This window comes from Pantherophis guttatus, chromosome 3 (assembly GCF_059756535.1).
Source record: "Pantherophis guttatus breed Tessera chromosome 3, ASM5975653v1, whole genome shotgun sequence".
Lineage (NCBI taxonomy): Eukaryota > Metazoa > Chordata > Lepidosauria > Squamata > Colubridae > Pantherophis > Pantherophis guttatus.
In genome coordinates, this window is record NC_142065.1 from 144907547 (window position 1) to 144922571 (window position 15025).

At 40.1% G+C, this 15025-nt stretch overlaps 2 protein-coding genes and 1 long non-coding RNA gene across 3 annotated transcripts in view; 2 read left to right on the plus strand and 1 right to left on the minus strand.

Annotated features, from left to right (window-relative positions):
• LOC117672454 (uncharacterized) overlaps positions 1 to 14071 on the plus strand; it is a 32189-nt gene extending 18118 nt beyond the window's left edge. Inside the window, exon 5 of the long non-coding RNA XR_009620228.2 lies at positions 11903 to 14071. This is a non-coding gene — a long non-coding RNA (uncharacterized LOC117672454). The remainder of the gene's footprint in view (positions 1 to 11902) is intronic.
• On the plus strand, positions 3462 to 9951 carry PPP1R3G (protein phosphatase 1 regulatory subunit 3G). The gene has a single exon (XM_034429091.3). It carries the CDS (start codon positions 5626 to 5628, stop codon positions 6661 to 6663), a length of 1038 nt encoding a protein of 345 aa, XP_034284982.2. The 5' UTR covers positions 3462 to 5625; the 3' UTR covers positions 6664 to 9951.
• The window catches only part of LYRM4 (LYR motif containing 4), a 42447-nt gene continuing 41367 nt past the window's right edge, over positions 13946 to 15025 (minus strand). Inside the window, exon 3 of the mRNA XM_034429093.3 lies at positions 13946 to 14286. Coding sequence (XP_034284984.1) covers positions 14224 to 14286 — 63 coding nt within the window. The 3' untranslated portion in view covers positions 13946 to 14223. The remainder of the gene's footprint in view (positions 14287 to 15025) is intronic.

The window sequence follows — 15025 nt, forward strand, 5'->3', positions numbered from 1 at the left end:
TACGAAGGGCTGCAAGAAAGGGAACAATTGTCTCTATCCAATTCAACTGAAATATCATTGGGAAGAGTAACTGGGATGCCTCGTTCTGCTTTTTTTCCCCTTGCACAATTATTCTTGTCTAATTATTTCTATTTCTATTCTGTTCAATTATTCTTCTCTAAACCCAGTTTTATTTTGTTGACTTCATGGTATTACCATATGCATAGAGAGAGGCTACAGATTTTAAAATGGTAACATTAGGATTATGTTTCATTTAAAAAAACAAAACAAAATTGCAGCTGGGCTTTTTCAGGTGTTGTAATTACTTCCGTATGATTACTGACCAGCGATCCTGTCAGAAGCAATAATAATATGGAAAAGTGCTAAAATAGTAAGCAAAACCTAGTAATAAAATAAAAAAAAAATTAAAACCCCATACAGAGACTAAAAATAGAACAAAGAAGAGAATTAATTCTTGATAGGTTTTTCAAGCAACAGAATAAAATTTAGCAAACTTTGAAGAGGTATCATTCTAGTTGGGCAATAAGTAATGTAAACAGAGTGGGTGAGTGGCCAGGTAGATGACTAAAAAGAATGATTATGAAGTGAGTGCATGTGTCTTTTTTAAAAAGGGATCATAGAAAAGGAAATGAACTGTAAATTAAATGGCTCCAATTTCACATGGGCAAAACCAGATAGTAATCTCTTAAATTTCTCTTCCAGAATATCCAAGGGTAGCATGTTTATGCAAACCAATGTTAAAGGGTTTTTTTTTTTCAATTTAAGAGTAGTTTTAATAGTGAGGTGGGTGGCATACAAATTTAATAAATAAATTTGATTGGGGTAATGAGCTGGATAGACAATGCTTTTTAAAAAGAATTCTTTAGGTATGAATGGTCAGTCTAATTGCCTATCCATACACATTCACATGGGTAACAGCTATTTTTTTTTGTCACTAACTCCTGCCTTTCTGACAGGATGGTGTACTTTTACAACTAGAAACAGAAGCTGCTAGACTGAGGAAGAAACAAATGGAATTTAACTTCTCCCACAAATCTACATTTTGGGATTTGAGATAGAAGAACAGAAAAATCCTGGCTTTTACCACCTTCTACAGCCTTAGAATTAAGTGCTGGAAATTTCCAGAAAAAGCAAATTGGGTAAAGAGGAAAACACTTTTCCCCCCCACCCCAAGAGACTCATTTCTTCTTGCAGAAATAGATAAACACTTTAGCCAGGAAATTATATTAGGCCCTTGATTCATTTTTTCCTATATGCTAGACCAGGGGTGTCAAACTCGTGGCCCGTGGCCCGAATCTGGCCCATGGGGTGCTTAGATCTGGTCCACAGGACAGCCCTGGAAACAGCGAAGAACCGGCCCGCAATGCCTCTGCCAGCGAAAATGAAGCTTGTGAGGGCCACATGCGGCCCTCCCGAGCCAGTTTACACTAGCAGAGGGTTGCAGGAGGCCATCCCAGCCAAAAATGGAAATCAGGAACCCATTTTTGCTGGCAGAGCAGTTGGGCCACCATAGCTGGCCCCCTGACACAAGTGACATCATGCTGGCCATGCCCACCCTGGCTCCCATACACAACCCTGGTGGTCATACACAACCCTGATGTGGCCCTCAATGAAATTGAGTTTGACACCCCTGTGCTAGACTATTATAGTAGACTTCTACCAACTTATGGTTTGCTGAGAACATTGCATGTATTTCTATAAATCAGGCTTAATTTATTATCTGTTTTACTTTTTAAAAGAGTTTTATTTTGTTTATCGTTTGTGATTTACCTCTATTCACAAACCTATAAACAGCATGGCCAGGAAGTTGTATTATAAAAATTATTTCTTTGCCTCTTCTCACTGCCCCATTTACATTTTTTTATTACCAGAAAAACACATCTGTTGCACCCCAGTGTGAGGGAGAGATATTGGTTGAGATGCTCCCTAGAAGATTAATGGTGATGATGACAGAAACTGTGAAGCTGCTACTCCAAGGCAGAGACTCATGAACAGGGTGTGTAGAACCAGGAGGCTTCTGGAACAGGAGGTAGATTAGTTCTCAGCTGGAAAGAACTTGCCTATCTTACGATAAACTTGATACCGGAAGATAATGGAGAAAGGATGGGGGAACATCATTAACCAATAATCACTCTTTTCTTAGTTTCTACCCTGAAAACACCAGCATCTTGATGGAGAACAATGTTAGGAACGGGTGGGTTCTACTTACCTTTACTACCGGTTCGCAATGGGATCGTACATGTGCAGATTGCCTATGATGACATTGGGGCGGTGGGTGGAGCCTCCCGCTGGTTTTACTACCGGTTTGTGCGAACCGGTCTGAACTGGGGGCAACCCACCACTGGTTGGGAATCAAAAGTATTCTTACTGTCTTGATTTCAATGGGGCAAAATTGTAATAGAGCTTGATTTGACCACCATATAGCTGAGATTTTGCTAAGAATATTTTCTTGCAATAGAGAAGAATAATGCAATATCGGAACATTAAACAGATTGAAAGTCTAATGTTAAATTGAGTTTTATGGGAAATATAATCAAGGCTTGAAAAACTATGCTCAGATATTTACAATTTTTTCCTGGATCTCTTACATGTGTATTTAACACTCAAGATCAGACTTTAGGGTTTAGCAAAAATGAGAAACTTAGCTTTGGAAGGCTTTATCTTTAAATCTTCTTCCCTGCAATAATGAGCAAGAGAACATAAGGCCACTTTAAGCCCAGTGCAATTTCCCACAATAGGACTGTGCAAAAGGAGAGTTGCAGTATGCTTTCTAGCCAGCTTTGGAAGATTATGAGTTAAGCTGGCCAAGATATCATGACAATTATGTGATTAATATAAATGTTAAGTATGAATATGGTGCCAAGATCCAATCCTGCCTTCAGATCAGGATTTCTTTTATTAAATCACACAATGAAATTTCAAACAGGAATTTTCATCAAGTTTGCAGAATTGCAGGAGTAGACAGCAACCCACCAGAATTCTCAAGTTCTAGTCGCCACTTGACTTTTGACAAATCAGTCAAATGTAAACCTGATTGTGTAAAGGCTGCATATAAATAAGAGTCAAGTTTAGAAGTGTGATTTTCATTTAAGTGTTGTAGAATACAGACTTGGTCTAATAGGGAATAGATAACTCTGAAGCCGATTGTTCTTCTACCAGAAAGCATTCAAAATTGAAGAATGTATAATTTAAATATTTAGTGTAAATCTTGCTGATTAAATGAATGAGTATGATGGGGAAATAATAAATTTCTTTTAATTTCATTATCTACATTATCATATAAAGAAATTATATGTTGTATGTCCCAGTCCCCAGGTATGAAAATTATTTAAGGGGGAAAGGAGGCTACTACTGGGCTGCACCATTTTAGAGTACAAGTAGTTCCAGCTTTAACAAAATCAGTTTGGAGGTTTGTCAAATTTGAACATTTTGACCTGGCCTGGTCCTTCCCTCTCTTGGAATATTATGCTTCCTTGTACATTTTACTATATTCTCACGGAATATCCATAAGGTGGAAATGCAGAATCAAAGATATGTGTATTTTCCATATATTCATAAAATATAATTGGACATATTTTTCTTGCCTGCTAATCCTTGCAAATTAGCTGATATAAAGATAATTTATATAATTTCAAATTACTAAAAATTGGGTATTCTGACTTTTACTTCATTTAGATTCCATTAAATGCAACCATGTAATCCCCAGGTGACTGAAAATGAATTATCCTTTTTCTGGCTGCAAGCTGCTTAAAGCAATGCTGTTTTTCAGTGTTCACAAAGGCAATACATTTGCCACAGAACTTTGCAGTTCTTGATTTAATTAGAAGTCTCAGTGCTGTGCTCTGTACTCATTTATATTGGCACAAAACATCTGGACTTTCTTCATTAAAGTCAGGGGAACGTCTAGTGAATAAAATGGAATTGTGCGCGAATTAAAACTGCAAATTTTAGAACACTTAAGTGGAAGATTTGCAATTATAAAGGCAGTCTGTTTTGTGCTCTAGCTAACATGGCCAATGCACATTAGTTAGTATCCTAAAAGTCTACAGAGGAAGAAATAAGCTGCTGGTTATAGAAATTACAGTACTCAGGAGTTCTCCACTGTATTCAGTTTTGAAGGAGAAGCAGTACTGTACATCGAATAATCAAAATCCTCTTCAGTCCAGTGTTTGCTTTCCATGGTAGTCAGCCAGGTGCTCACTGAAAAATCTGAAAAAATGAATGTGCACTAGCTCACACAGCATGTGATTATGCCTAGATAGCATTGAAACCCAAGCCACTGATTAACCTACATTTGAGAAGCAGGTTAACCTCAAGTCAGAATCATAATCTGTAATAGGTTTACTTATTTCATAGAATCTTATCTTCAGTCAGTATGTCAGATTAAACCAGATGGAGGAAAGGTTAATCTATGTTCTGCTACTTTTCTGTTACCCCCACCCTCTAGAGGCATTTTGTGTGTGTGTGTGTGTGAGAGGGAGAGAGAGAGAGAGAGATTAGCACCCCAAATTATATGGAATGGTCACATTTTGAGAATTTTGCTAAAGGCCAGGAGGCTACTGACATTGTACCACAAATGGGAGAGTGTACCTAAATTGTGTGGGACAATAATTTAGAAGACACATATTCTGGGGTTCCATTCAGCCCAGGGCAGGAGTTTCCCGGTGAACCCCTTCTATTACAATATGTGGGCAAGTCGACTTTTGTTGGGAAAAGCGTTCCTGTCAGTACCCAGCAGGAGCCAAGCTATGTGGGATCCCATGGATGATTTTTAGACATTTTTGAACCCAGTCTCTTCTCTTCCCTCCTCTCCTCTGATGATTCGATTAGCCATGCAGTGCAAAAAAATCGCGATAAACCCTTCCAGTGCAATGCATAGTAGTTGACTACTGATGGCAGCTTTAAATCTTATAGCCAACATCGCGCAGCGACACAAATACCGACCCCCAAATCCCCCAATCACAGAAAAGAACAGACGAGGAGGAAAGGGGTGGGGCTGCCGCGGTGGTCGACTAAGGGCTTGAATCAGAAAAGAGTTTCCTGTGGCGGAGAAGGCTTCTCGTATTTCACTTCCTTTCCGGGAGCTCCGCGCTCCCCAAAACTCTTCTCAAGCTTGCAAATGCCATATGGGGAGGAGGGAGGGCGTGGCAAGCCGAGCTCTGAGAAGAGGGGGCGTTGGGAACCTTTAAAACCATTCGGCCCCGCCCGGGGAGGTCTTGTTCCCGCTTAAATTATTATATTCCATCTCCCCCACTCCACTTTCCTCAGGAGAGTGACGCGCGCCCGCCCGCTTCCCAATTTGCCGCGCGGAGCGGCTACGTGCCTTTGAGCTTGTGGCGAATGTCTTTTTTTTCTCTCACTTACGGGTTCTTGTGGGAGGTCCCGCCCCGCCCCATCCTTCCTCGAGGGAGGGGAAGGGAGAAAGGCGAGGGAAAAAGGGGGCGCGTCTCCTGGTCTGAGGGACTTTTTTTTTTTGCCTCCCCGACAGATAAAGCGACCTGCTTTGAAACGGAGCGGCGCTGCTTCCCACGGAGCTCCGAAGTGGGGCGGGAGGGGAGAAAAAAAAAAAAAGCGAAGCTGGCTTCTCCCGAGGCGGGAGCTTTGGCTTAGCGTCGGCGCCATGCTATGGAGAACCGCAGCTCGGCAGTCCTGAGTTTGGGGCAACTTTTTGCTCCCTTCGGGGAGCACCAGCCCAACGAAGAAGCTGCATTAGCCCCAGCATGGCGAGAAGACGCCGAGGAAGAGGAGGAGGGGACGGCAGCGGAGGAGAGCCAGCAGCAACCGCGGGACTGCACCGTGGCAGCCGCCCGGGAGAAGGACGAGGAGGCGCTGCTGGAGAGGCGCCGTCGCCGCGGCCGCTCCTTCTCGCTGCCGGACAGCCCTTCTTTGGCAGCGGCGCGGTTCTTCCAGAGAAGGCGACTGCCGGACGACAGCGACGGGAGCGAGGATGACGAGGACGACGGGGCGGCTTCGCCGACGGGGGGCCTCGGCGGCTGCTGCACCAAGTGCAAAAAGCGGGTGCAGTTCGCCGATTCCCTGGGCTTGTGCTTGGCCAGCGTGAAGCACTACAGCGCGGCCGAGGAGCCGCAGGTTCCCCACGCCGTGCTCTCCCGCTTGCAGAGCTTCCCCATGAGGCAGAGGGACTTCGAGGACTTCACCGCCGCCTTGGCCGAGTTGGGGGGTTGCGCGTCGTCGTCGTCGCTTTTTCCTCGGCCTCCGCCTCAGGTCCCGCTCCAGCTCGCGCCCCCGTTGGATGGGGCGGACAAGCAAAACGGCGCCGAGCGGCTGCAGCGGGACCGCGTCTGCTTGGAGGAGGTGGCGGGAACGGCGCTGTCCGGGGCGCCCACGGACGTGCGCGGCGTGGTGAGGGTGCTGAGTTGCCCCGGCTCCAAGGAGGTGACGGTGCGCTACACTTTCAACGAGTGGCTTTCTTTCCTGGACGTCCCGGCTCTGCAGCTCCCCGATGGGGACCCTTCGGATGCCTCCGCTCCGGTCGAGCGTTACCAGTTCTCGCTCTGTCTTCCTCCTGGTTTGCCAGACGGGACGGCCGTGCATTTCGCTATCTGCTATCGAAGCCAGCAAGGGGAGCATTGGGACAACAACGGCGGGGCCAATTACACCCTCCGAGATTGCAGCTCCGAAAAGTCAGCAACTCCCCTGTGATGAGACTCGGGAGGCGGGTTGCCAACCGGCTCTTGCGAGAGCCTGAAATTGCTCGAGAAACCAGCCTAATTTGCCTTGCGTTATTACAATCTTCCTGAGTCCTGCAACACAGCATCCTAAGGGCTGAACCTATCCACGACTTGCCTTTGTGCCCCTTTCTTCCTTCTAGCGGTCCAAACTTGCGAGATAGCCAGCCATACCTTCGCGCTTCAGTCGTCGTGCCACCAGCCTGGTAAGGCTTGCGGGCTTCGAATTGGATCGAAGAGGCAGCCGAATGGGAGAATCGTGGTCCGGCTTAGGAGAGAGAAGCCTGCATTTGCGTTGTTACCAGAATCCTGAATATTTCTGGCACTTTTGACCAGGAAAATGAGAATGCTTTAAGACCCATTGGATAGCAGTTCTAGTGAAGTCTCTTTCCCGGTATGGGTATCTGAGTTGGGGCTATGTCCATTTTGGGGTATGAAAAAGAGAATGAACTACAGTAGGATTGGAACTTTGTCCCCTTTAAAGCCATCTTTATTGATTTGAGCTGCTTTTTCCTGTTTTAGGCAGTGACTTCTACAAAGCCTGGAAGAATGCTGCCCGAATTCAGAACACTTCTCTGGGAATTGGATAACTAGAGCAAAAAATGTTTGAATAGTGTTTTCCCTTGCCTATTGTGCCTTAGAACAAAGCTTCTTTATAATTGCAGCTATGAAATTATGTTACTTTTGCAATGTATCAGTCTATAAGGGATGACTACTCTCATTTTGCTGTAAGTGATAGGTATGTTGGAAACTATTTACTTAAAAGATTACTTACACTTCTTAGCAGGAATTGTTCAGGTCTTGAAGAAATGGTGCATGGTTTGCATTGAAAATGTTAATGTCTGCTCCATTACCCAAGGGATCACAATGTCTTAAGAACAATTCCTATGCTATTTGGAGGATCCGTATAAGCTGTGAACTAAGTAAGTATGTGAGAACTCAAATCTGAATGACTATTAGTAGGTTGACTCTTGCCTAGAGGATGACCAAAGGAAAAGGAGGTACAACAGTAGAAGTTTTCTGTCTAAATGCAACTTGCATCCCCCCTCTCCCCATTGAAATGTAATAATTTTATAAAAGAGGATAAGTAAACAATAGTTACCCACTGGGGCCTTTGGCTGTTCTATTGGCTATGAGTAGTGAAAAACACAAATACAACTAAAATAATTTTCTGCTTCATAACTACTTCATTCTTTAAAATGCAGATTCTGTATCTCCAAATCATCTAATGTTGAAGTTTGAAAACTTACCTGACAGTAATAAATGGAGTGCACAACACTGAATTGTAATTTTGAAGGAACAGTTCAGTAAACTGTTGATTAGTTGAATAGTTTCTTCCAGTTCTCCTCACTAAGTGATCTAAAATTAACCTGTTTAGCAATCAGGTTGAATTAAGATCTCAGTGTAATTCTCTTCATATGTAACCGTGCAGAGTTAGGTGATGGGTGGCTATATAAATGTTTAAAATAAAATAATAAATACATTGAAATATTTGCCTTTCAAGGACAAAACTGCAAGTGTATGTTACAATTTTTTGCATTCCAGATGTCTCGGATTTTAATTTGCAGAATCCTTCCACACTATTGCCTGCAGCCTAAGAATCCAGAATGTTGAAAAAATCTAATGCATACGAAGAGTCTTAGTTAGAAAGACCAGGGTGTGCTTCCAAAAATACTTTTCTAAACTTGGGGTCTTTTTAAATAAGCCATTCTCAGCTTCTTTTAGGGGAAAAAAAACTTTTCTAAAGTTTCTGGAACTTTTAAAAGATACTGATACAGAGGCCTTGGTAGTTTGAAGTAACTGATTTTTCTCTTATGAGCATCTGGAAGAGAAATACTATATAATTAAAACCCACAGTTATTTAATAGTGAGGATGAAGGGAGATTATAAGAGAAGATAAAATATTATCTAACAAACTCAGCTTATTCATGTTTTCCAGTTGTAATGTGATTGTATCTTTTATTAGGAAGACCTGATAGTTTTTTAAGGAGAAGGGGGTACTTAAAATTTTGTAAGAAAATGTTTGCCAGGTATTTTACAGGTGTAAACACTAGGTGCCTTGGCCCGGTATGGCTTTCAAATAGGTGTATTGCATGTTTGCAAATTGGTGGGGTCCCCCTTCATATGCTGTTGCATTCCTATAAAGGAGATAGGACAAGCATTTATTTTTGTTGTGCAGAGCAGTCCTAACTTTTCTGGCTGCTTGCTGATTAACATATATTTAGAATGTAATCATTATGAACAATATACTTCCTTTTTTAACGAGTATTGTTTTAAAATTTCATGGTGCTCCCAATTGTTTGTTTAAAGCATAGTCTGACACAAATATATATTAATCATGCACTCAGCAGATGAATCAGGACGAAGATTAGATTATAATTGAAATTTAAATGCTACACAGCCAGTATGGAAAGAGGCACACTGATTTGTAGTATTTTAGTTTTTCTTTAAAAAAAAGATTCTTGTTGCTGAAATAATAGATTTATTTGTTCAGTATTCAGGAAAAAAAAGTCATTTAAAAAAGATGTTGTATTATAAATGCACAAACTCCTGTAGAGTTTATTTCTTCTTAGTATTATTTCCAAAATGTTAGTGGTGCAACTGAAAAAGTTGAAAAACTGAAAAAAATATTCCTTTTGGAATAGAAAATACTTGATATAGGGCCACAGTCAGTAGTGAGTCATAATTCATTTCCAACATAAACTTTGCTGCCACTACTGCCTTAAGTGGTAAGATTGTATTATTTCAAGAAAAGAAGGCAGTTTATAACTTCTCTAAAATAATTATACATATGAGGGGATAGATAGGTTGTATGATAGGATAAAATCTCTTAAGGTTTTAAATAAGCTTAAACTATGTGGTATCTAAACATTCACAGCAGGAATCAGAAAAAAAACACAAAACATTATGTGCCTTTTTAGTAAAAGCCAGTAAAAACTGGCTTTACCAAAATATAGAAAATATGTCTCCTGGGCATAGTCTTGATGAAAAAATAGTCAGAGGATGCTAACAAATCTTCTTGAGATCTTTGGTTTGTGCAATATGTTAAATCTATGAATAGTGTATAAATGTTCCTGTTCTATGAGAGCAATATCAAACATCATCTAATGCCTTCATGGAAGCAAATGAAAGAAAGGGTTACCATTGAATTGGGTAAGAATTTCTTTAAATATGCACTGGGGATATACTAAGAAAATACTGTCAAACTTCTTAGAAAATAAAATGCTTTTCAAAATGAATAAATTATATTCCTGCTTTGCTACACATGACAATTCTTGCCTTTGGGTGTGTGTGTGTGTGTGTGTGTGTGTGTGTGTGTGTGTTTTGTGTCTTAACCAAGCCTTTGCAAACCTATTGCAAAGGAGAGGCAGGGGATTTCAGGAAGTCTTGATGTTTTATTGGATTGGCAAGATTGTATGATTTCTTAAAGCCCATATGGATTAAACAGCAGTAAAGGCTGTGTTTGCTTTTGTTATGTTTAAAATATCAGAGCATTGATTGTATGTGAAAGAGAGATTAATTCTCTTGACAGGTTTTGAAGTGAGACAGAGCAAACATAAAATAACAGAAGTTGAAAATTTTCAACATGTAGCCAGAATTGGTTGCTCTATGAAGCTAACTAAACTGTTAGTACTCTGGAAGTCCCAGGATGACGGGCCTTGGGGAGGCGAAAAAACATCCTAAAGAAGAAAGCGGCAGGCCATTCCATATTGTTGCCAAGAAAAGTGTGTGTGTGAAGACTTCAAAAATGAACTCGGTTTAAAGCCTTTATCACCATTGCCCTCTCTTATTTTCTGTTCGGTGTTCGTCAAGAAGTGAACTTTGAAATATTCATACATACTGTATATCTAATATTTTCGTCAGCTACAATACTAGATGCTGCTTCATACTGCAACTTGCTTTGAATTCTATGAGAACAATATTAGAAACTCTTGTGTTGTATAGATTAAAAATTGGTGCAATTTAATTTGGGAGAATTAAAATTATTGTGCTCTCTAGAAATCTTCAGGTTGAGGGATGCTCTAATTTTGTTTATCAACTGCTATCTCCTACTGGATGGGGAATTCTGGGAGTTGGGAGTCCACACATCTTAAAGCAATTGAGGTTGAGAAACCATGCCCTATAAACTTATGGATGAATTGTAGAGGAAAGGTTAAATTTGTAAAAATACCTTCCCTTTTTCCAATGGAAGTCTTTGCTAGATCTGGGCCTATTCTGTTCTGTGGTTAGGGGGCCAATCCAGAAAGTGCTGCAAAATAAAACTCACAGACTGGTGGGACTTAAGTGGAGTGAAGTTTGCTTTCGTTTTAAATGCCAAAAGTCCAGGCCACCCCATACATTTTTAATAGTATTCTGAAATAAGTTTCGAAGGAAAGATAAAATATATTTGATTTTTCCTAATGTTCTTCCTGCCATTGATGTGCTGAGATAACTTGCTTCCAGTTGGATCACTCTTGAAATTTGTTTATATTCCTGAATTTAACCCTTGTCTGTGAGAAAATTTGCATTGGAATTGGTAATCCCCTCCCCCCAAATATACTTTGCTGCTAGTCCTCTTTCACATGAAGAAAATACAAGGAATATCTGTAACTATTTTACTACACTTGATTGTTGCCTCCTGAGAGTCAATTAATGATTTAAAAATCAAATCAAGAATTAAATGTTATCCTGATTTGGATTAGGGTACTAGAAAAAGGGGATGAAAATGCAATACTTGGCAAGTCTGAATTTGGTAAATATAAACAATTAATTAAACCAATGCATTCTTGTATAGTTAAATATCTACTAGACATATTTCATTTGAAAGTATGCATTCTGAGAATACAATGTCAAAACCTTATTTTTTGCTTCAGGAGATAGATTTTTTATCATGCATATATTTTCCTCAGTTGGAATACTTTTCAGAGGGACAGAAAGTTTGGTTCCAGAATTTTCCTGGATTCTGTAGCTTTATGTTTCTATAGATGAGTGGGTCTTCATGACACTTTTAAAAAAGTAATTAGTTGTGTGTTCTTTAATATGTTCAGGTATTTTGATAACTTTATTTTATTCAATTGTGAGAAAGTATAAATTCATTTTCATAGATTACATTAATTTGAAATGTACCTATCTATGTGCTCCTAAAGTTAACTGGTCACTTACCCATTATAAAATCGTAGTAGTAATCAAACTGAAAATAGACAATAACTGGAGATTTTGCTTTTCTGCTTTAGTGCTACGAACTTCTGGGAATGAAGACATTCAGATTGCAATCCTAGAAAGATTTATTCAGAGGTAAATACTATTGATGACATGTCTACGTAACTAAGAAAAATGTAATCAAAATATTTAACAGTAATTTTACATTAGCTGTATTCATACAAGTTATTTTATGCAGACTCCACCATACCATTGTCTTGTACTGAATTTTTAGTGTGTCTTTCTGGGCCTTCGTGTTCTACATTAGTTTACATTTGTCCCCCAAAGCGAAAGGAATTTTTTTTGGGGGGGGGGGTTGATGTCAACTCTGGACATCCCATTTCTATGCCTGAAAAAAATAAATGTAAAAACTCCAGATTCACCATAGAGAAGCTACACTGTTCAAATGGACTAAAACAATTTCTTGAAGTATTTGGAAGTGCTGTTCAATAAACAGATAACTATGAAGGAATGTAGAATATTCTTTCTCAGCCTGTTTGATGAAAAACAGGCCCATGAGATACAGTTCTTATTTCAGATAGTTTCACTATCCAGCATTGTAGAAGACATGCATTTGCAGTTGTCTGGAAGAACCTCTTGTGGTTGTGGCAAAACATTCTATGATGCAACTGATCCAATTTACTAGAACTAAAAATGATGAATTTATACTAATTGAGCATGGTTTACAAAAACACGGCCTATAGCAGTGATGGTGAACCTTTTACTTACTGAGTGCCGAACAAGAATGCGCTTCACGCCCTGTGGGTGCTCGTGTGCCATCCACAGTAACAAGCGGCTCCTCCCCATGTGTTGCGCGCACAACCGCACCACTGTGCATGCGCACAGCTTTCACGCATGTGCACTAACGCATGCACACACAACCGCACCATATGCGCATGCGCACAGCTTTTGCGTGCACAGTGCACATGTGCAAATGCTGTCTGCGCATGCATGCACAATCTCACATGCATGTGCAAATATGCGCGCATACACAGGAGAGCTCCAAAGACCAGCTGGGCCCCCTGAATTGCGTACATGCGCACCAGAGGCCTGAGCACCAGCTGGGGCGAGTGCACATGCAGAGTTTCAGGTGAACTTGGCGACGGCCTGAGTGCCTGTAAAAATGGCTCTCCGTGCCACTTCTGGCACGCGTGCCATAGGTTAGCCAACACGGGCCTATAGCATTTGATTTCTAGAAGCCACATACTTGATTTCTAAGACGACCATATTTTACACAAGCTTACATAAATAGTGACAAAACTAAATATAGATTGATGCATAACCTTGGAAGATATTTTGCCATTTCAGTTTCTACAGTCCCGCATAGAAATCAAATGTGGCCAATTATGGATGCTGTTTGCCTACCTACCAATTTGCTTTGGCAAGTTTTTCTATTCCTGAGTAATGGATGTGGTTTGGGGTTATATTTACTTATCTGATATGGCTGACAGACACTTTTGTGTGTTCTTAAATAACTAGTAGCACTCATCAGATGTGCTACTAAATATCTGACTGCTTTGCAAAACTTCAGAATGTTTTTTTTAAAAAAGATTTGGTATTGGTCTTTGACCTTTGAAATAGCAAACAGACTAATTTTGGTTCATGAATTTTGAAACTGATAAGATGATTCTACAGTCAGCAACATAGTGAAGCAATTTATTTCTTACTTGCATGTTCTATCAGCATACAAAATGATTTTCTGTTGAAACAATTTTAAGTTCTTACTGGAATTTTTTTGTAGCTGCAAACAAAGAGGTGTGGATCTCCGGTTAATATCCCTGGAATAGGGGAATCTTGTCTAATCGAGGAGTCCTGTTCATTTGTGGTTTACAAATTGTGGCTAGTCATGTCTCCAGAAATGTCCTTATAGACTCCTAAATTCTCACATTTTCTATTTTAAGATCACGTAATAACAAATGTAAGCTACACTGGTGGGAAATTTATATTTTTTACAGACTTGTACTGGAATGGGACTAAAGTTCAAATGGACTTCAGTTTATAGAAATTGGTTTTGAGCCTGATTTCCTGAGTTGCAAAATATATTCATGACCCAAACAAAAAGTGCACATTAGCAGAAGGAAGTGAGCAAATATTTTATTGTCAGGAAAACGTATGAGCAAACAATGACATTCATGTACAATGAAACAAATCCATTTTATTGGCACGTAAATAATAAAATTCTAATAAAACTATACTTTATACAATAATTCTTATGTTTTCAAACCAGAGGAATAAGATAGCTGAGTCATATATATACAGATGGTACTATGCATTTAAATGTAAATCTGTGCCTGCTGTAGAATGCTGGGAATGGTCAGTAGTTGTCCTTTACTTCTGAAGGAAAAAAGCATCAGAATTATGCTTTTTGTGGGCACTCAATAACAAGCTTCTCTGCTGTATACAATTGACCAATAGTGACCTGGGGAAAAAGAAAGTGTAATTAATGACCTGATATACGGATTTTAATACACAGATTTTCATAGAGTAGCTCATTTGAAATTATATGCTCATACGAAATTATGATAGAAGCATAATGTTGTCATTTGGGGAGGAGACAAGGACAGAGAAGACATTGGTGGACGCTTCCTTTTTCCTGTCCACATTCCTAAATCACATTAACATTGGGAAAGTTGAGGCTTGAAAAGTGAAAATGGGGTTTGGTTTGTGGGTGGGATCACATGCCTTGCGGTTCTCAAGCAGGACTTTTATTCATTTTAATGGCAGGGAAATGTAAATAAAGTCACCTGGTTGTGGAGAAGACATCTAAAACAGATTCAATTCGTTTGTACCAGCAGGGGGTTGACAGGCTTTGGATTCATGGCGGCTTTGTTAGGGCTCTCCAAACCAGACATACCATTCTTATCTAATAGGTATAACAGTAAAATACGATTTTCTTTCTTTTGTTCAATCCTGCCTGATTCTTGGAGACGGCTGGGACAAGTTTTCTTGGCAAGGCTTTTCAGAAGTTGTTTGCCATTGCTTCTTTCTTATGGCTGAGAGAAAGTGATTGCCCAAGATCATTCAGCTGGCTTTATTTCCAAGGCGAGACTAGAACTCACACTCTCCCAGTTTCTAGCTTGATGCCTTATCCTTTACACCAAACTGGCTCTCTAATATATCCATATAACATGCCTATATCAAATTGTTTGCTTTTTTTA